Source organism: Tetrao urogallus (genome assembly GCF_951394365.1).
Source record: "Tetrao urogallus genome assembly, chromosome: 3".
Taxonomy (NCBI): domain Eukaryota; kingdom Metazoa; phylum Chordata; class Aves; order Galliformes; family Phasianidae; genus Tetrao; species Tetrao urogallus.
Genome location: NC_136815.1, coordinates 4,943,206 through 4,965,027, shown reverse-complemented (window position 1 = coordinate 4,965,027; position 21,822 = coordinate 4,943,206). Strand labels below are relative to the sequence as shown.

The window sequence follows — 21,822 nt, the reverse complement described above, 5'->3', positions numbered from 1 at the left end:
GTCAGAAGATACAGACCCAGAAATCTTGGTGAGAAAGTGTGAACTGTCTTCGGTGATCACCAGCGTGAGCACATGGCCTTTTTCCCTGTGAAGTGTTGGATATGTGGCACTGTTTTCTGTGCCCCTAACTGATTCAGGATTAGATACTGATAAACACTGTGGCAGCCCTCCAGGCCAAAACACAAGAAAACTACTCCATTGCCTTATGTACAAACAAAGTCTTCAATTTGTCTCTAATCATCTCCATTAGAGCACAGTTTGCCTTCTAATCAGGGATGTGTTTGCCATTTTTCCTTCTTCCCATCTTCCATTCATGTGAGGATACTCAATACACAGACATAGAATTAAACACCCCTTCAAGCAGAATCTGAAAGCTCAGACCTGCTGTGGTAGCTTTTTGTTCAGATGAAACCATGAAGTTAATTTATTGGCAATCTCTCAACAAAGAGCTTTTCTCAGCTCTTGCTATCAAATTATTGGAATTTACAGATATAGGAAACCCTGACCAGCATCAAGGCTTCACAAGCAAGAAGAGTTACAGGCATGCACACGTGGGCTATGATGTCATGGCACCACTGAGACATGGTGGGATGGTTCTCATGACTGGAATGTAGGAATAGATGGGTATAAATTCTTCTGGAAAAACAGGCAGGGGAGAAGGGGAGGAGGTGTTGCCCAACCATTCAAGGCCAGGCTGGATGGGGCATTGAGCAACCTGGTCTAGTGGGAGCAGTCCCTGCCTATAACAGAGGATTGGAATGAGATGATCTTAAAGGTCTCTTCCAACCTAAACCATTCTAGGATTCTACAATTCTATGATTCTTGCACATGACATCAGACTTCACACGTCCCACCTACTAATTCCCAACAGGGAATTAAAATCCTCTTCATGAGAAGAAAATTCTGCTAAATCCAGGAGTTTGAGACCAAGCTGGGCAAGACCATACCTCTTAGAAGGGCATCAGCCTGCAGTTAAGTGATTCTTAAGTGACAAAAGGGACTCTACTTTTGCTCTTGGTGATGCTGTCCCTTAGAGATTAAAAAAAAAGAAAAGAATCTCATGTGTCTCTTGAGAAACCTTCAGTTTCCACTTCAGTACTGCTGAAGGAATTCAGTTTGTCATGGTGTTTTCCAGAGTGGTTATGGTCTGGTATGTTATGCAGAGGTTGTGGTTGACTCCACAATCTCCATAAGTGTAGCAAATTTTAACATAGCTGACCAGACCTTTGTTTTCATGGTTCTGTACTTCTTCAAAGGCTTAGATGGTCATATTTCCTAATATATTATTCTACAGGTGGTTTGAGAAATTTGATCATTAGCAAGACTGGTGTTTAATGTGGCATGAACTGGGTGCAAAGTCATTTCTAACTCCAAATAAAACAGTAACACGAAGATAAGATTCAGATTCAGCCCAAAGCAAAGAATAATACAAGAGATTAGCAGTCTTGTTCTAAAGGATCTAAAGGAGAGCTTTAAGAAAAAAAGGGGACAGACTCTTTAGGAGGATTTGTTGTGGTAGGGCAGGAGGAAATGATTTCAAACTAAAATAGGGGAAATTTAGACTGGATATAAGAAGTTTTTTTACAGTAAGAATGGTGAGGCACTGGAACAGATTGCCCAGAGAGGTGGTGGATGCCCCATCCTTGGAGACATTCAAGGATAGGCTGGACCAGGCTCTGCGCAACCTAATTGGACTGTAGGGATTCATTGTGGGAGAGTTGGACTAGATGGTCTTTAGAATCCCTTCCAATTCCAATGGTTCTATGATTCAGTATTTTCAACCATTTCCTCAGACCAGGAAAATAAAATAAAATAAAATAAAATAAAATAAAATAAAATAAAATAAAATAAAATAAAATAAAATAAAATAAAATAAAATAAAAACAGAACACACAATCTATTAACTTAACAAGAATATGTTACTGGCATCATGTTTGTCCAAATCTAATGAAGCTGAGAAACTCCAGAGAGACTCCAGAAGCCTTTTAACAAACATGGAAAGATTAAAGAGAGAATGGCAACATTATCTCTGGCTGGTAAAGTTCTTTTGATGAAAGGATAAATTTTATCCCTGGTCAGAAGCAGGCCTTGAATTGTGAAGCACATTCACACCACTGTAATTACTGAGTGGGAATGAATTTGGACCTACATATTTATAGCAGCGACACAAGTCTAGACTATAGGCATGTTTCTCTGCTGATCTTAAAGGAGGGCTGGGCAAACAGCTAAGGATAGGACAAAGAATCAGTGGGCCTATATTAGAGGTAGGAACAGTGCCATGTCTGCAGGACCAGGACTCTCACATTAAGATATTTCATACAATTATTAAATAAACACAAGTTTTCATTATAAAGTATCTGTCCAGGAAAACATAAAGCTCTGCATGGGGATCCAATCTATTATTTGCATTAGCTACACATACATTAACTGCTAAGTGTAATTGCTTTTTAATTAACATTGCCATGGTGTACATTATTAGCTGGATCATACACCACTTGCAGTTGGATTTCATCTCTTTATGCTTCACTTTCACTGAAAAGAGCTGCCATAGAAGAAACAATGCATCCAGTATGGAAGGTTAAATGCTTGTAGGAGGATTCTTAGGGGAGTAAACATGGTGTTTTATTTTTCTAGGTGAAATATAACATTTGACACCTCTTCAAACATCACCCCAGCACAGTTCCTCCTCAGCTACAAACCCAAAAGTGTAGCAAGACTCAAACCTGGCATCCAGCCTTGATGCTCCAGACTTGGAGTGAGATGAAAAGCTTCACGTACAAGCAGGAATAAACTGACACCCAGAGACTGGTTTATCTTTACTGACGCCAGCTGCTTTTAATATATTGGATGTATATGACTGTATTCTCCACTGTCCCCTTCAAAACTGTATAATTAAACTTCCACTGATTCAATGAAAACTCCGTGCTATTCTGAAATGAGGATGTTCTGCTCCCCCTGTGGGAGAACAGACCCACCCAGCATGAATAGCACGTTTGGCCACCCATGTGGTTTACATTCCCTAGTCTTTATTTGCATTTACTGAAAAAAACCTCTTGATTCACTTCCAGTTAGATACGTACATATTCACACATATATACATTTAAAAACAAATCCTTTAGCAGATGCCGTAAAAAGAAGCGAGTGCAGAAGAGGATGAAGCACGTTTCACAGAGGAGCTTAATTTCAAGCTAGGGTTGTGAAACATGCTTGAGTTCCTTATCAATGGTAAGCCTGGAAGGGCCTATATCCACAACATAGGCATCTTCCACTTTCCCACTTTCTGTGGGAAACCACCCAGCCACAGGCAGAAGCTCTGGGGGATAAACAGATAAAGTGGGGAGCAGGCTTGGTGCACATAGCCCCATGGCCCTCTGGTGACATCAGGTAACTCGGAAGCTTATGCCAAAAAAAGGGTGGACGAGGAGAGAAAAGCCACAAACTAACCAAATCTCTTTGTGGCTATGAATGTATTGGCATAAATTTATCTGCTCTTGTTGGTGCTGTTCCCTCTCCTCCCACCGCAGCACAGATTTACGGGTAGAAAATGCTTTTCCTGAAAAGCTGTTTTTCTCCTGTACATTTTGTGGTGAAGGGAAGGCAGTTATTGGGAAGGAAAAGAACAGAAGATGAAAGGGCCAGCCCTGCACGATTACAGCCTCATGAGTTCCTGCACTGCTCCTGAACTGCACCAGCACCAACATCACCCTGGCGTGGCACTGAACATTTCTGTTTATCAGAGAAAGGACAAGTTAGCAGAAATATAATCTGGAAACCTATACAAACAGTCAGGGTCCACACAGTCCTGGACTGTGCTGAGCATGCTAGCAAAGTGTAGGAACATCACCCCGATACCCAATACACACACATATATTCAAGGGTGAGGAATGAATTCCTAAAAATAATTTCTAAATTGGCTGCTCGTATCTTTTTTGGTAGTAGGAAAAGCCATATTTTAAGCCTGAAACGGTTGGATCTTACACCAGGCCTGTGCGTCTTCTTTATGCATAGGAGCACCAAGCTTCCTGCATAAAGTTTTTCCCATAGTGGAGGGAGCTGCACCACATCTAAAAACATATTTGTGCTTTAACAACCCAATAAAATGGCCAGTGTGGTGAGGATATTACACAAACCCAGCCCAACAGCTTGCATAGATGGGATGAGGAACGTGGGTGGCTCTTTCAGCAGCAGAGATGTTCCTTCAAGATGAGGTTCAGAACCTGCTGAGAAATACCAGGAGACCTGTGCTGCTGGTGCAGTGTTTGAATAGCACAATCCCAGCATGACATGCATGTCAATCCTGTCACTTCAGTTTTTCTCTGCAATCTTTTAGTGCCTGTTGCATGACCTTAAGAAAACCGTTGGATATGCTAGAACTACGTCAGGTCCAAAATAAATAGCTGCACAATGCTGCAGAAAATCAGTCTAATACTTTCTCTGAGGTTTTGCCTAATTAAAAAAATTATTATCTTACTGCATTACTAGTCCATGGAAAATGATTTACAGTGAGATATTACTGAGGATAAACATAAATGAGTGTAACTACTCCATGCCCTAGATGAGAGCCACAGAATCAATCTTCCTGGTTTAGCAATAATCTAAACTGAGAACAGTTATCTTAAAATAAGAAGTTTAAAAAAAAAAGGAAACAACATATTGTAGGATCTGAACAAGGAATAACTTCCTTGTTCTCATATGATCAAGACAAAGGTTTGGAAATTTCAACAGGGTGCGTAACATTTTATGACCTTGGAATGAGCCCATGAAAATCAAATTAAAAAGCTGAAACTTTATTACAGCAAGTAAATATATATACTTCCAAAGCCAAGTTACTTGAGATGTGTAACCATCTCAAAATAATTGGTAGAGCTGAATGTGGTCTGGGGGAGTAGCAATTCATCTACTAACTCCATTTGTTTAGTAGTCCTGTGCTTTATTCCCACACTCTCAGCAAGTACCCTGGATAGTATTTTTAGCTAAATAATAATATGCAAAAGAATTTACAGTAAAATAAAAAAAAAAATGCCCTCCCACTAAGATAAACTGCTAATTTATGAATGATAAAAATCCTTTATTCTGAACCTGCCATAAATTAGAAGAGACCTCATACCATACAAAGCTGTGAGCAGGAAAAAACTGAGAAACACATTATAAATGCAGTATTAGTCCCAGGAAATTAATTCTTCAGGATATTATCAAGGCCAAGAACAGCTGATCAGATAGGTAAAAAAGCCAAGCATTAGCTGCTATGCTTAATAAAAGAAGTAGGAAAAAAAAAACAAGGGAAACAAGATAGAATTTTCAAAAAATTTGTAGCTTGGCAGATTTTACTCTCATCTTTAAACTACTCTGTTAAGAATCAAAATGCACATTTCATTATTCCATTCCAGTTCTCTTTGATAGCCTGGAGGAACAGTTAGCAGATACCTCCCTAAGTATATTGATTTGTAACTAACACAGTAAATTTTCTGGGACGCTTTGCGTTTTTTTCACAAGATGTTATATACTCACAGTTTAGGAAATCTCATGACATATGAGATACAGCTGAGATAATGATGACTTTCTTCCGGCTTCATGCTCTGTTAACCTTTTCATTAATGCAATGAGGTTGGCACTAATAGGACATGAGTCTAGAATGAGGCTGTGTCTCTGGAAGGGGAGTGTGAATGCAGGTTCTCCATAAACTACACTGACAAAATATACAGGAAAATGAAGTGTCAAAAATGAGGAAAAAAAAATATTTAATCATGTAAGTGATTTTCCCTCCCAAAGTGCCCAGGCCCATGTCCAAGTGACTTTAGAAGATTCCCAGGGATGGAGGCTACACAGCCTCTCTGGACAACCTCTGCCAGAGCTCAGCCACCCACACAACACAGTACAGAAGTGGTTTTTCATGTCTGGGGAGAACCTCTTCTCTTACAATTTGCACTCAGTGACTCTTGTACTGGCACCGGGCATCACCGAAAAGAGTCTGGATCCATCTTCATTGCATTCTTCCTTTAGGTATTTGAATAAAAAAAAAAGATCGTTGATGGGAATTTGAGTAAAGAATTTAAATTACCTAACTACATACTTGGGCTCAGTGATGATTCAAAGCCATTTTTCAGAGTTCAAAGTTGAAAAAGCCCACAAGATATACTCACAGTTCTTCTACCAGGCTTTTTCACTAGTTCCTACATGTGAAGTCTTAGCTTGCTTTTATAGGAAGATGTTTGGAATGGACCAGTAACATGGACTTGCCAACATGTGAACTGGTCTGATCTTTCTCATTTTGATTCCAGCAGAGAGATCCATTTATGTTTGTGTCTGGCTTTATTACAGTGAAAGCCTGAAAGATCATTGAAGAGGAACAGATTTGTGGGCCTGTCTTAGGTTGCAACCTTCCTGCTAAAATTAAGATGTAAAAAAGGTGATCCTTAGTGAAGGTTTCTTTCAATAACTTTAATTAAAATACCTGTCTCCTTCTCTGCTACTCTTAATTGTATTTTAGCCATTTGTTGCTTTTTAAAGCATTATTTCCTTGCTATAATGAGTCAACTTATTGGAGCAGGTAGTACCACAGTACACTTCAAATCAAGAGCCAAATTACCTCAATGCTTAGGAAGAAACACAAGATAAGGGAGAGGAGAACATTCTTTTCACAGATGTAATCACTTCTGCACATGGTTTAGGGATGAAGTACAATTCAATAGAACAATCATTGAATGATTAAGGTTGCAAAAGACCACTGAGACCATCTAAACCAACCATCAACCCATCCCCACTGTGCCCACTAGACCATGTCCCTTGGTGTTTCATATCTACCCTTTATTACCCTTTACATATAGCAATACTTGAAAATAGTTTTCTGACCTGGTATATTGTCTCCTGCAACTGCACTGATATCATGGCCTCAGATAGCTAGACACTGGCTGTCAATATGAGGAATACGAGCAAGTTATCTAAACTCTCTTGAAAGTTAATGAAAAGAGATAGGCACTCAGAAACTGAATCATGCCACTTGTCTTGGTCAGTCTTCTTAGAAAGGATGAATAACTCTCTGGATGTGTCTATTCCTTTCTGCTGACTATCAAAAGAGTCTAGACAAATAACTTTAAAGCCACTGAAGTTAGATATGAATCCCACAGAAGCTACTTGAAGGTAAAGCTACAATACTTGAAGGTGACGCTATTGTTTAATTCAATTTGCGAATCTCAGTTCTGATCCAACATCTGTTTTAAACTCAGTAACGCCCACAAGATTTAGAGTGATTTGTGAAAAAGTATTAGTACGAGCAACTAAAATTCTGCAGCACCTTCCTACTTCTGTCATAATAGCATTGCAGTCAGAGATATGTTTTCACTGCCAAAAGTAAGAGGCTTTTATAGCAAATAACTAATATATGTTATCCATCTTGCTATAAAAACCTAGGGGAAAAAGCACAGGGATTTTGACTGCAGTGTAGCTAGACGAAGTCTTGCCCAACAGTGGTGGATTGGTTGATCTTGCGTAGTTACACTGCAGTAAAAATGTTCTGTATTTCATCTTCACTAGGGCTTTAACATGTTATGGTTTTTTGTCTGCAGCACTGTAAAAAAAAAAAAAGAGAACTGATGCTTCGGGCTGAAAGGACATAGCTTTATTTTTCAGAGTGTATATAAACACATATGCGTATATATGTTTGTTTGTAAGTATTTTTCAGTTTCCTGGAGTTTGGATCAAGTTATAGTGAAACTAACAATTTTTACTATTAAGATGTAATGAAATGAACTGAGTTTTGAAACCCGGTAACACAGAAGGCTACTGTTTGACAGTTTAAGAACATCAAGGTAAAAAAATCACTGTATTCAATTGATCCAGCCATTTTTCCTGAAAGAAACCTCTTCTATTTCTAGTCAGCATTAGCATTATTAGTACTTGCAGTTCCCAAAACGAAAAGCATATTGAAGGGTTTTTTATGCAGAATTCCAGTACACTCTCCATGATTTGCAATAACATTAATATCACAGGACTCATTTCAATTTCTTATTTGCATTTTAAAGAAACTGTTTACTACCTTACCAAAAAGCTAGGTGTTCAAAATCACCTCAATGCTTTTTGTTTTACATTATAAACAGATTAGCAATTTAAAAAAGAATATGGCTTCTGGGTGTAACTTGTAGGGACCCTGATGGGATTTAAACACCCTACAATTTACTAACAAAAATAGTCTACCAACTTAACCACAGTGTGGCTCTACCACTGGGGAAGAAATATTCTCAGCAGGTCAGTACATAGCAATTGAATTTTGTCTGTTGGCCCAGCTCATTTAAAATAAAATTAGGAATTAGGTTTAATGACCAAAAGGACTGATAAACTTCAGAAACTTTCCAAAGAAGAAAGTATGAATCACTTCATCTTATCAAAGAATCAAAACCGTTTGAGTTGGAAGGGACCTTTAAAAGTCATCTAGTCCAAACCTCCTGCAGTAAATAGGGATGCCCACAGCTTGATCAGTTTGCTTAGAGCCCTGTCCATTCTGCACTTGAATGTCTCCTGAGACAGGACACACACCTGTGCCTCCCTACCTTTACTGAGGCACTGCTGAGTGCTGGATGAAAAAGGAAATAATTACTTCATGAGTTTGAATTCAAGTAACAACCCCTGGGTGAAGATCTCTGTAGCAGAGAATCTTACATGTATCAGAGATCTACCTAGAAAACTACAAAATAAATCCTTAGAAATTTAAATGACAAGCTTTGCTTTAGTCCTGGGCACAGACATCCTGGTCCTTTAAACACAGATCAGAAAGACACAGAACTGGAAGAAGAGGCATCATAGAATCATAAAGGTTGGGAAGGACTACCAAAACAATCTATACCAATCATCAACCCATCATCAAGATGCCCACTAAACCATGTCGCTAAATGCCACATCTCCCTTTTCTTGAATACTTCCAGTGATGGCGACTGCACCACTTCCCTGAGCACCCTGTTTCAATGCACTGTGACTCTTTCAGTGAAGGTCAGATTAAGGGTCTGTAAATTAAGCAGGGGAAAAAGCTTTGGCTGCACGAGAGAGCTATTAGCTTTGCAAAGGACACCTGGCAAGGGTTTTCTCTTCATCTATACATTTAGCATGTTAAGAAAAACTTGTAATTAAAACTGAAACCTCAGAGGTTTTTGTGTTCCCTGCCCTAGCCTCCTGCTGAGAGTCTGAATACAGAGGTCCCTGTCAGAGTTTATTTGTTCTGCTGAGGGTTCCTCACTGGTCCATTAGAAAGGGAACACAAGACAGATAGGGCTGTCCCAAGGACAAGCCCTTTCTTTCACCCCATCATTTGGAGCCCATTGTAGCTGACAGAAAGCCTCCCTCTGATTGCATTTGGTATGTATTGGGCTCCATGGCCTCATTTTTGAAAGTGCTGAGCGCTCTGTGCTCCAGCAAAATCAATGAGGGCTGCAGGCAACGCTGAGAAACAAGGTGCTAATAACTTTGAGCACATGAGAATATGTGACAGCTTTTTGTCTATTCCTATTTCTGCATTACTCTTTCATTCCTACACTGTTTAGGAATGGCTCCCATAGTTACCATATTTTTCCTCTTTTTGTTCACTAAATAGCACATTATTTTTTCATAAGATGTAATTTCTCCTGCCACTGAGACTCGTACTTTTCCTGATTGTCTCAATGTTTCTTTCTAATGTCTGGGACTTGCTTTTACTTGTCATAAGCCTAATCTTCTCTCTGCCTTTACAATTAGTTTTACTGTACATTAAACATTGTTCAGAGAGATTTCTTTTCTGAAAAGCAAGAAAGACTATTTCAAGCTAATATAGATGTTTCATTCGACTAGATTCTATGATTTTGGATAAGGTATTGTTGGCAGTTCAGAGATTCATTGTTTTATGTAAAAGTTTGTCTATGTTTCAAGATACTATTGTTATTTCAATGTAACTGATAAAGAAAGAAACAGGAGATTTAAAAAAAAAAAAAAAAAAAAAAGGCAAGTGCAAAAGATTTAATTGATGTCATTTTATTCTATCTCTACTTTCAGAATCTCTTGATAAGGTTTCCAGTGGTTCTGTTGGAAGATAAATTTTGGAGCAGGTTACTTTTCTCAGCTGTGTCAAAGAAGAACAGAAGTAACTCCATTTTCTGCCCTGGAGTTGCTTCTAAAACTATGTTGCATCACTGACTGTTGCATCCATACTTTTGCTCCCTAAGTAAAAGGCAGGAACAAGATCACATCTGCTACAAGGCAGCACTGGAAGACAATGCGTGCATTTTCCAGCACACAAAGAAAGAAAAGCAAATTGATAAATCACTTTCCAAAGCTGTAGCAGAGTTGGGGGAGAGAAGGTACAGCTGTAGGATCACAGAAATATTGATGTGCTGCCTGGAGGGACTGACAGCCACTTTGTGTCCAGCTGGGAGCAGTGGCCAGCTCCCCCATCTCACCTATTAGTAATAACTATGGAAAGTGAAAAGTCTATTTAATGTAAAATAGAATCATGAAGAGTTAGTCTGCGGTGGACTATTTTTGTTAAACAGGCAGTGTACTCAAGGCAAAGCATGCTCTGCTGAAGCCTAGAAGCTGAGTTTGGGTGGGAAGAACCTGTCTAGCAATCCACTTTGTAGCAGAGTACCAGCTCACATTATAGTGAGGATTCTGCTCAGCTTTCTGAAGTCTTTAGCTGATGTTGTATAGTCCATCAAGCTAGTACGAATTAGCAACGTACCAAAAGACACAGCACAGCTCTTCTTCCCATGTTCAGTTACTTACTCTCACTTCGTGCCAGTTTCTCCTCTGAGACAACAAACAGCCATTCACAGTGGCTTCACAGTGAACTAAATCTGAGAGAAAACTAATCCAGGAAAGAAAGAACATTCACTGGCTCCCTGCTGTTGTTCATAGCAGGGCCACTTAAAAGCCTGTGCTGACAGATGGGAGAAACAAGCAAGGAGGAGTAAGACATTTTTAGCAGCAGGGCCGGGTTTAACTGGTCGTAAAAGAGCACTGTTGCTAATCTCAGAATAAACCTATTCATTTCAGAGTCACAAGCAAAATAGGAAGTTATTTAAGTGAATTGAAGATGGTACAGTAGAAGAACAGGTCTGCAGTCGCAATCTGGGAAAAGAGTTTCTTCTAAATAGTCTGTGGAGGAACTGAATCAACCAAAAGTCACTGCTCAGCTCCTGAGCTCTGGTATTTCACCAGTTCTGGAGTTATTTTTCACTAATTCAATAATTTTAGACAAATGTTTGGTGTTAATCAAAAAAGAATGCTGGAACAGAATAAAAGAATATCCTTGCTGTGTCTGCTAGAGCTACAAACCAAGACAGCAAACTGTCCTTCAACCAATGGCAGAAGGTAGATCACCACTAGACCTATCAGTCATTTTATATCCTGCCAGGCCATCACCCATGAGAAGTGAAAGTTTTGCTCCTTTTTCAAGCAAAATATAAATTGATAGCCACATTGCTTGAACGTACTGTTTAAGCAGACAAATGTACAACAACCCACTAGGAGTGCAATCTGTGGCATGTGTGATGTATACAGGAGTTGGAGGCACAACAGTGAGATTGACCTCATGGGACATCCGGTGCTAATGAGACTTTAGCCAGTCTGCTAGACAGCTCAGATTACTCTAAAACACCCTAAAACACTTCAACCTTCTCTGCACCCAACATGGATGAGGGTGTCACAATTTTTTACAAGTAAATGTATGGCATGCCCTAAGTTCTGCCCACATGACAAATGTTCACATTTGTGGAAGGTCTCTACAAGTGATTACAACAACAAAAAACAGCTTCTAAACCACCCTGTAGTAAATCCAAGGCTTGGAACTACCACAAAGCTGAACTTCTGGAGAACACAAAGACTATGAAAGGAAGAGTAGACTGCAGATTCCCAAGTCTACAAATTCTGTCTCCTTCCCTATTCCATGATGTCTAATGCAAAGCTATTTATAAATACTTGTTTTTTTTCAGTGAAACCTCAGAGGACAACAAGGAGTAAAAAATGCTCATGTCATCAGTTTAGTAAGTACTGCTAAGTGCTGGTGTGCTCAGGTATTTCAGTACTCATGTATGATTCCATCTACTGATAAGTTTCTTAGGAACTGTCCTATCCTCTATCCTCTAGCATGTTCTCTATATATGAGATATTTTTTAATATTAAAGTTCACAAAGAAACAGACGGCTTTTTTAATGCAAATTCCTCTGCAAATATGTCATGAACTTGAGGAAGTTGACTTAAACAACTCAAGAGTTTAAGTATTTTGAATGGTGTTCAAGCTTCTGCATGGAAGGTTGGAAGCATTTTTGCATTTAGAAAAAGAGCTGTGGTACTATTGGACTTACATTTTATGAACTGCACACACAACCCAAAATCAAAAGAGACAACTACAAAATAGAATACACTTTATGAATCATCCGAACATGTGATTGCTTTTGAGACTTGATTGCAGGAGTTGGTATCTGCACTGAAATTAATGATGAAGTATTGGTACCTATCAGATACTGAAATATTTCAGCTCTAGCTCATCATGCTTGCTAAGATTTGAGACTGATTTAATGACATAGTCCTTTAGTCTTCCACATACTTATAGAAGAACTCATTGTGAAAGATAAAACAAGCTCACAGGCTACTGAAAGCTGATTGTAGAAAGAACTGCATTACAAATACAACTTACTAATGGTCATGGACCAACGCTGAGCGCAGTACTTCCTTAGAAAACATCTGCTTGTGGTTCTCCTATTACTAGGTGTAGAAAAAAATAATTTTTAGCAGAGACTATAGCTCTCATGCCAAATTTCCTTTCAAACTGTGAAATTTGAACTTTGCAGTAGATTAGAGCTCAGAAATCAGCCTGAAGTTGCCAAGTCACAGGCTTCTCCTTTATGGAGTCAGAATGAGATCAAGAATGTTTTAGGAGAACATTTTTGCTCAGTTTTGCAAACAGCATCTTATCACCTGTCTTGCTTAACAACAACAGAAAAAAGGATCCAGAACACTGTAATCAATTTTGTTTAAGAAACAATTATCCCTGACCACATGTGGGTGTTCTAGGGCACCACTGCAATGTCTTTCTTATTGAAGTTAACATCCAGAGCTACCAGATCTATGTCAGGTCAACAGCTTTATACATGCACTAACATATCAAGTTCAGAATCAAATGAAACCTGTATTGAATCTGAAACAGTTGGCTGTGTTTGACAAGCATAAACCTTCTATTTACCTACCAGAAGCAGGTGCCAGTATATTTTTAAATATTCCACAGCTGCCTGTTGTTACCTAAACAACATATAAGTAGAAACTCTATTTAGAACGCATATCTGGAATTTTTAACAGAATACATCTCTCCTGCTGTCCTGTGAAAGAATCACCCATTTTTGCCTTCTAAATATAGTCCACAACATAGTGGAGACTTTTGTCAAAAATATCTCCCACTGCCACAACATCTCACTGAGCAGACATGTTATTTTTTGATTCTGTCTTGCTCATTTCCACAAGATCAAATAGCAGCTAAGAAGTTAAAAATGAACATAATGGCATGTTCTTCGCAATAAATTCAGTCAGATATAGCAAGATGGGATGACAGTGTCTAAGACAGACATCCAGTGAGACAAGAGACAAGTGATTATGAACAGCTGTTGGCATGAAATCCTCTATTGGCAACTCTGCACAAGTCTTCCCATTTCGTAATATAGTAGTAAAAGACTGGAAAACTCTTCACTGGTCAGTACAACAAAATAATTTCCCCTCTATCATTTCCACTCATTGATTCATGTCTCCCAGGAGCTCACAGAGGATTGCATCTATTAAAAGTCTAGGCTGGCTCTGATGATACACACTTTTATCTCAGCACAAACTAAATAGCATCTTGGCATATGCCCTCATCATGTTCTCCACCTACCAGTGGTTTGTATGTTCCTGTTTTATTCAGAGTTGTCACATTGAAATTACAGATTGTTAACCACAACATCTATTATAAGTCTTACCTTCTAAATACGTGTAAGATATAGCCCTTACAGTGAACTCTTCTTCTGTTCCCAACATATTAAAAGCATTTAAAAGTGACACAGGCACCAGAAGAGACTGGATTCTGCACCAGCTCCCTCTCATCCTCCAGAACAGTTCCATTTCACTATTCAGAGAATAAAAAAAGGTTATCCAGTGTCTATGCTAACATAGGACAGGTTTGGGCTCCAAGTATAGTGAGAAGGATTGAGGCCAGATACTGAGTAGAAGTGTCTTCTACCAAGGCTGGAATGAAGGATCTAGAGATGTTGCAGCATCTCACTGGGATCTCTGAATCAGAAAAACACCCACTAGGAACACCTTTTGCAGACCTATTTCTTGTACCTGCTGTGGATGTGGTAATCATGCCACTGTAAAGACTGATACACTTTAAGGCAGCTGTGTTTACTGCCCTAGTTGTTAACGCCCCTTTCTTTACTGGATCCACTCTTTTCAAACTCCTCATGCACTCAGATGGTTATTTCCCCTGTGTTACTGCCAACTATCTTACACTTCATTATTCTGCCTGAATGTCCCTCAAAACGTACACATTATCCACTCAGTGTTTGTTCACCTAACTCCCTTTCTCTCTGCTCCCTCTTTAATTAATAATGTTCATTGACGGCTGTCCGATTCCCTTTGTTCTTACATAGAAACCAATCCATACAGCAGACAGCTTTCTCCTTAAATTTCCCTGTTTCTAATACAATTAAACTTTTTCCTTTCATTTACCCTTTCAGAGGCTTTATTTCTCCACACCAAACCTACTGGTGAAGGTGGAAACAAACACCTGGGAGAGTGATCATTATCACATATGGATGAAATATGCTCCTAGTAATCCTTTGGGATCTACTGAGGAGTGACATGAACATGTTTGTGAATGTACAATGGACTCAGAAAGCCACAAACAAATGGCACTGTACTCTGTCAAATGGGCAAATGTTTTCTTGAGAAAGCAACAAACAGGTAAGAAGTACTAAAAGCAGTTTTCCTGGAAAAGAAATGTGACAGATTTTCAAAGGAAAATTAGAATTTTGTTGTTCAGCAGTTTCAGTAAGAGGTTGTTTGAGTTGTCTGAGTATATCCACCAAGAAGGGCTTACCCGGCCTTATTCTACTCTGGTCATAAGTGTATAATTACATACATTTTCAAGAAGAAACATTCAGCTCCTTCAATCTGCAACGTGTAGTGAATACCCAGCATGATTTTCACTTGTATCTCACACCATCTACAAGCATTTTTATTCAAGCAGCAAAAAAGCAGTCATATCATGAAGTTGTGGGGCAGCATCGCCAGGCCTAGGTCTGCAAGTGCAACTCTTTATTTAAGAAGCACTCATAAGTCCAGAGCATTACATTAACACATTTTTCTTGCAAAGAAATGTTATGGAGAGCAAAAATAGAGCTTCACAACATCAAACTGGAAGACCCGCTTCTTCCCAGATACATTTCTACCAGCAGACAGTAAGACAACTTCCTAGCCTGTAGACCAGGTCACTGACATTACAACATTACAGCAACCCACAGAGATTCATCTGTTGTCTTTCAAGTTCAGACCTATGATCCAGAACAGTATCTAATTAATTTGACCTAAAGAACTGAAAATGACCACAACACACACTGAAAAGCAGCAAAACCAAGAACAAGAGAACACTGTTCTCTACTAAACACCACTCAAAACATCAGCAAGATTTATGGGGTTGCTAGGCAGAGCACTAGTCGTTAGTAGAGTTAGGATGTTTAAAGACAGAAACGAATAAGTTTCCTTTTGTTTCCTATTCTCAGTAGATTATACAGGGCACTTTTTTTTTAATCTAATAAAGACAGAAGAAAAACAAAACAAAATAAAAAACTTCCCCACTTCAATTAAAAAAAAAACAAAACAAAAACACAAAGATTCCCATGCAAACTTAACTAAATTTGGGGTATAAATAAGATTGTCAACCTTCTCACCAATGTCAGAATAAATCAGATGAAATCCATTTAGTCCAAAAATACAGGCAGTTGAACTATTTAAGAATGAAAAGGGAATTCACGATCTGTTTTCTAGCTGACCACTAGAAGCTGATCTATACTTTAAGCTAACTTGGGCAGAAGAACCTAGAATGGGAGCAGTTCAACGCAAGCCAGATAGTAAAATGACTTCTTACAGAGTGGAAGAAAGTAGAAGACAATAAAATAAAGAGCTATCAGCATAGAATTATAATCAGGTAAGTATGAAGGAAAAAATCAGAGCTTTTCACACCTACATGTTAATTGAACCTATTAATTCTCTTCATGTAAAAGAACTGTGAGGTCTACTTACTTTCACAGAGACGTCTTCTCAGCTTCCCCCGAATTTTATCAATGGCATTGTAATCAGAGACATGAAACACGTGAGCAGACTTTGGTTCTGAAGCAATCTCATCCAATTCTTCTTTTAAGGCTTCACCAACACCCACAGCAAAGATCCTGATTCCAGCCTGACGAGCTGCATTGGCAGGATCCAAGACATAATCTTGGCTCCTTCCATCAGTCAGAAGGATAGCCACTTTTTTAACAGTTCGATCACTAAGTCTCCCACCTGCCTCCTTGGAAAAACTGTAAGCATTGATGTACCTGAGAGCATCTCCAGTGTTTGTATTACCCCCGTAATACCTAATTTTTCGGGCGGCCTCTTTGATTTCCTCACGGGTTTTGTACTTTCCCAGGTCAAACTCAGTGGTTGGCCTGTCACTGTATCGCACCACACCGACACGGGTTTTGTCAGGACCAATCTCAAAAGTTTCCACCAAGTTAGACACCCACTGTCGAACCTTCTCAAAATCTTCTTTTCCGACACTGGAGGAGGCATCCAAGATGAAAACAAGGTCATAATGAACATTCTTGCAACCTGCAAAAGTGGCAGAATACATTGCTGAGGAAAGTTGAAATACAACTATCAGACAAAACAAATATTCCACAGGCATGGTTCCTCAGTGAGCAATGCTGAGGAGACAAGAAACTCTCTCCCTCTTCTGCAGAGAAAGTGCAGATTCTCAGCCGTTCTGCCTTGTGATTCACTTCTTCTGTTTCAGATCTACAGTGGATCAGCATGCACTTCTCATTGAAATGCATACCCTTCCTCTTCCTGCACTACTAACTTCCTCTGCTCAATCTTTCACCTACACCATCTGCATGTATATGAAGCTATTTTTTCTCTAAAAACTTCATTGCAGTCGCTTTGCTCAGGCAATGCTCTGAAATGACCTTCAGCTCAAGAGACCAGTTCTGACCTTCCCTATGCCAATCTTGACCTTGAGTAGTGAAGCTTTCATGTTCCCTCCTGCGTTAACATTAAGATTTATGTATTCTTAGCTAGAAGCAGTTCTTCTGCTCAGCATGATAGCTTGGTGAAGCAACTTTATAACACGATTATTTCGATTTTGAGGCTCTCTGCCATTGACTATTGACTAAAGGATGACTCACTGAATACTGGGATGGCTTCCCTGACAACAAAGGGCAGTTTCTTTATACTGAAAAAGTTCACTCATCTCTACAAACACCCTTTTGGCTCCAGCCATGATATTTGTAATCTGTGGCCTGTGTAATCTGAAAGGCAAATGTATTTTAATTGCAGACTTTTTGCCCTATGAAACCAGACTGATCACATATTTGTTAGCTGATTGCCAAGAAAATAAATCTCCCAGGAGATGTTTTCTAGCTCTCTCTGACTATATGCAAACCAGCAGGCAAAATATACATAAAAATTCCCAGAGATGACCAAGATATATTAACATTATGCCACCTGGAAAAACATATACATGCATATATTTAATCTACCATTATAAACCGTAGTGCCTAACAAACCACACAGCTTCAAGACTGAAGGCTCTACAGAGTCAATTTATATAGGGTCACAACCACCTGTCATCATTTCTGCATTAGTTCTTGTCCTACACCGTCTCACAAGCACAACTGCTTGTTTGAATCAATCCTAAAAGGCTAATTTGACAAAACGTGAAAAACAAGCACATATAGCGCTTAATGACAGAGAACTGGTCCATACAAGTGCCCACATCACTTAATTATTAATATCACAACCATGACATTAACTTCCTCCATGCTCTGGACTGATCAACACACTTCCATTGATCAGAAAATCTGGGAGTAGTCAAGGAAAATTGTCTCTAAAGTATGCTCACTGAGAACAGTTTTGCTCTCTATACGTCAGTGACATCCTCACTCTATGATTTCTGTGTTTTCACACCCAGATTAGTTCCAGCCAGGCTCCAGCAACTGAACCTCTACATACCAGTGATCAAGATACATTTACTCATAGAATCACAGTGTCCAGTCCAGCCTGATCCTGAACTTCTGCAGGGATGGGGCATCCACCACCTCTCTGGGCAACCAGCTTTGGTGCCTCACCACACTTTCTATTAAAAAACCTGATTTCTTATGCGTAAATATCTTCTCTTTTAATTTGGAACCACTTCCCCTTGTCTTATCACCTCAGACATGCCTCTCTTCTGCAGATCTGCCCAGTAGATGGCTGATCCCAACTGCTGTCTTTAGACCACATTTGCACTATGCCTTGCTGAGTCATGTTCCTGGATTGATCTTGGACCTGTTTCATCAGCTTCTCTGATGACCTGGATTCTTGGTTGAACATCCTCAGTCCTGCCATCTCACTTATGGCTCCCCAGTCCTTAGGAAACACTCACTCCTTTCTGCACTCTTTAACAGATTCTAAAATGCTAATGTAAAAGCATCCATTCCAGCTGTTAGTTGAAGACTGGATATTTTTCCCTACAGGCCAAAGAATATGGAGGTATCCAAGTACTTGCATGACAGCCACCTCAGTGAATAGAAGTATGAAACACACTATCCAAAGGTGGATGGGTATGATACTGTTAGCATGTCTTCACAGAATTCTGATATCGGAGCCTAAAGGTAGGTCACAAAGTCTTCTCCCCCATTTGAGCTTACATTTCAAATATTAGTTTTGATGCTATTGATCATTTTAATGTTGTGCACCTGCCCTACAAAGGACAGGAGTCTTACAACAGCTCCTGCACTGGAAAGGAGTGTGTGGATGGCTCAGTAACATGAATAGAACTTGCCTTCAAATAAGAGAAGCAGCATTATAGTCAGACATTACAACACTGTAGAGCAACGCTCACAATACTACATGATAGCTTTGAGAGAGGCTGAACATATACTTGGTACGTTATGGATGATGAAAAATGAGCATCATCTGTTGCTACGTTTACTTCTGATACAGGGGACATGCCAGAAACCTGAGCCAGGTGTTGCTGTTCTTCCTGTGACAAAGGGAACAACCTGCCCATATGGGATTGAAGTCATGTTAAAAACAACTTGTCCATATGGGATCATGTTTTGTGATGGAATTTTATAAAAGAGGAAATCCTTGACTGTAACCACAGAGCAAGAAGGATCTGTCTGGATATATCAGCAGCATGAGCAGCTACCTGGAAGCTGCTGCACAGAGACTGCAGTAATTCTCTTCAGCAAAGAGAGTGTGAAGATGATGGAAAATATGGTTTTGTATTATGAAATGCCAATTACATTGCACCCATGTATATTGGCTAGATTGCCAAGTATAGTTCTGTTTGCTTTTTGCAGAATATAAAGGATGTAACAGAAAAAGTTAAGCAAGAAATCTCTGATTTCCATAATGAAAGAAAAAATCACTGTTAATCTCTGCTTTCTGAAAGAATATTAACTGAGACTAACCACAAAATATAAAGGTTTAACTATAAAACCCACAAAGTAAAGAGCTTCCCGTTGCTCATTTTAATGACTTTCAGCAGATGAGATGACTGTACTTTAAAAACAAACAGAACAGAAAGAATCCATCCTATCTCTGTTCAAGGGCAATGAGCCTTAAAACGAGGTGTTTTTGAAGTCTAAAATGTGATGCCTATTCAGGCAGCATTGCAGAGCAGAAAAATATGGTCTTTCAGGATTCTTTTCCTAAAGTCAGTCATTCTTTGCTGATGGCAGTGAGATTAAATGCTGCAGAAAAGCTTTTAGTAAGTATGAATCTGCATTTTTATTACTGCATTGTCCACTGCTAGGTAAAATTGATTGTTTTCCAAGAATGCTATTACAATGTTGTTTACTGGCAGAAACAGTTCACTTTAAGGGAATATGGGACATAATTCATAGAAAGTGAACTTTCAGTTTTTTAATTACAGGAATGCTCTCCGGAACCACAATTCCAAGAGTTGTAGTCACCTGTTCAGACACTGGCTCAACCATTTTGCTACACTGCCATTATAAATAGCTTACAAACAAGCCATAAGACCAAAATTATTTAACATAATTATATAATAAAATTATAAGCAGTACTTCCTTTCTGTAACTGATCCACTAGAACTAGAAAAGATGACATTTCACTTTTTATTTGTTAATAAGTAGTCATTCCTTTGAAACTTGATACTAAAAGACTTATAAAAATCATAGAATCATAAAAACAAAGAATCACAAAATGTCTTGGGTTGGAAGGAACTGCAAAGATTGTGTAGTTCCAACACCTCTGCCATGACCATGGTTGCCAACCATTAAATCAGGCACTAGATCAGGTTGGACAGGGCCCCATCCAATCTGGCACCTTGAGCACTTCCAAGAATGGGGCATCCACAGCTTCTCTGTGCCAGTGACTCACTGCCCTTTGAGAAAAAATTTCTGCCTAAACCCTCATCTAAACCTCCCCTCTTTTAGTTCAAAATTGTTCCTCCTTGTCCTGTCACTACCAGACCATGAAAAGAGTCAGTCCCCTCCTGCTTATAAGCTGTTTTTAAATACTGCAAGGCTACAGTGAGATCTCCCAAGAGCCTTTTCTTCTCCAGCCTGAGCAGATCACGTAACATCTCTTTAAAGCAGCAATTCCTCAGACTAAAAGAACGTCTAAAAACTCCTTTTTTTTTTCTCCTTTTTTTTTCTTCTCATCCCATTCACCTCAGCCCAGTGATCCAGCTTATCTAGATCCCTCTGAAGGGCCTCCCTACCCTCAGGCAGATCGACACCACCTCCCAGCTTGGTGTCATCTGCAAACTTACTGAGGGTGCACTCAATCCCCTCATCTAGGTCATCAACAAAGGTATTAAACAGGATGGGCCCCAGTACCGACCGCCAGGGTACACCACTTGAAACGGGTCGCCAGCTGGACTTAAATCCATTTACCACTACCCGCTGGGCACAGCCCTCTAGCCAGTTCCTTACCCAAAGAAGGGTAGACCTGTCCAGACCACAGGCAGCCAGTTTCTGCAGGAGAATACTGTGAGAGACCGTGTCAAAGGCTTTGCTGAAGTCTAGGTAGACTACATCAACAGCCCTTCCCTCATCTACCAGACTGGTCACCCAGTCGTAGAAGGAGACAAGGTTGGTCAAGCACAACCTGCTTTTCATGAACCCATGCTGGCTGGGCCTGATCCCCTGGACACCAGGGGATCTTGCTTGCTTTTTTATTGCTTTCTTCCTACAATGATAACAGTGATAGCATCTCAGTCTTGCAAAAGCCTCAGCCACTATTTAACAGGAGTGGAATGGTGCATACCTGCTCTCTGTGCCTCAGTTCTCTCCTCACTGAACACAAGTGCAAAAAGAAGGAGACAGAGTAAATGGCATCTTCCCATAACAGACATATCTCCTTTCTCACATCAGCTTGTCTTTTCACCGTGGTGGGAAGCTCTCTAGAAATCCAATCTGTGGCCTATCAAGGAAAATAAAGAGCAAGTGTTATCTCACAGAAAAGCAAACAAAAGTAATGATGCAAGGCATGGGAGCATGGTTTTGGGGAGTTGTCTCTTCCGCTTCTCATTTTGTTGACGAGACACAAACCACTCAGACAAAGAGG

At 39.5% G+C, this 21,822-nt stretch overlaps 1 protein-coding gene across 1 annotated transcript in view; it reads right to left on the bottom strand.

Moving 5' to 3' along the window:
- COL22A1 (collagen type XXII alpha 1 chain) overlaps window positions 1-21,610 on the bottom strand; it is a gene marked incomplete at both ends in the record, with an annotated part of 197,594 nt that extends 175,984 nt beyond the window's left edge. The window contains 2 exons of the mRNA XM_079533383.1: window positions 16,285-16,851; window positions 21,523-21,610. Coding sequence (XP_079389509.1) covers window positions 16,285-16,851; window positions 21,523-21,610 — 655 coding nt within the window. The remainder of the gene's footprint in view (window positions 1-16,284; window positions 16,852-21,522) is intronic.
- Between the last annotated feature and the right edge of the window lie 212 nt (window positions 21,611-21,822).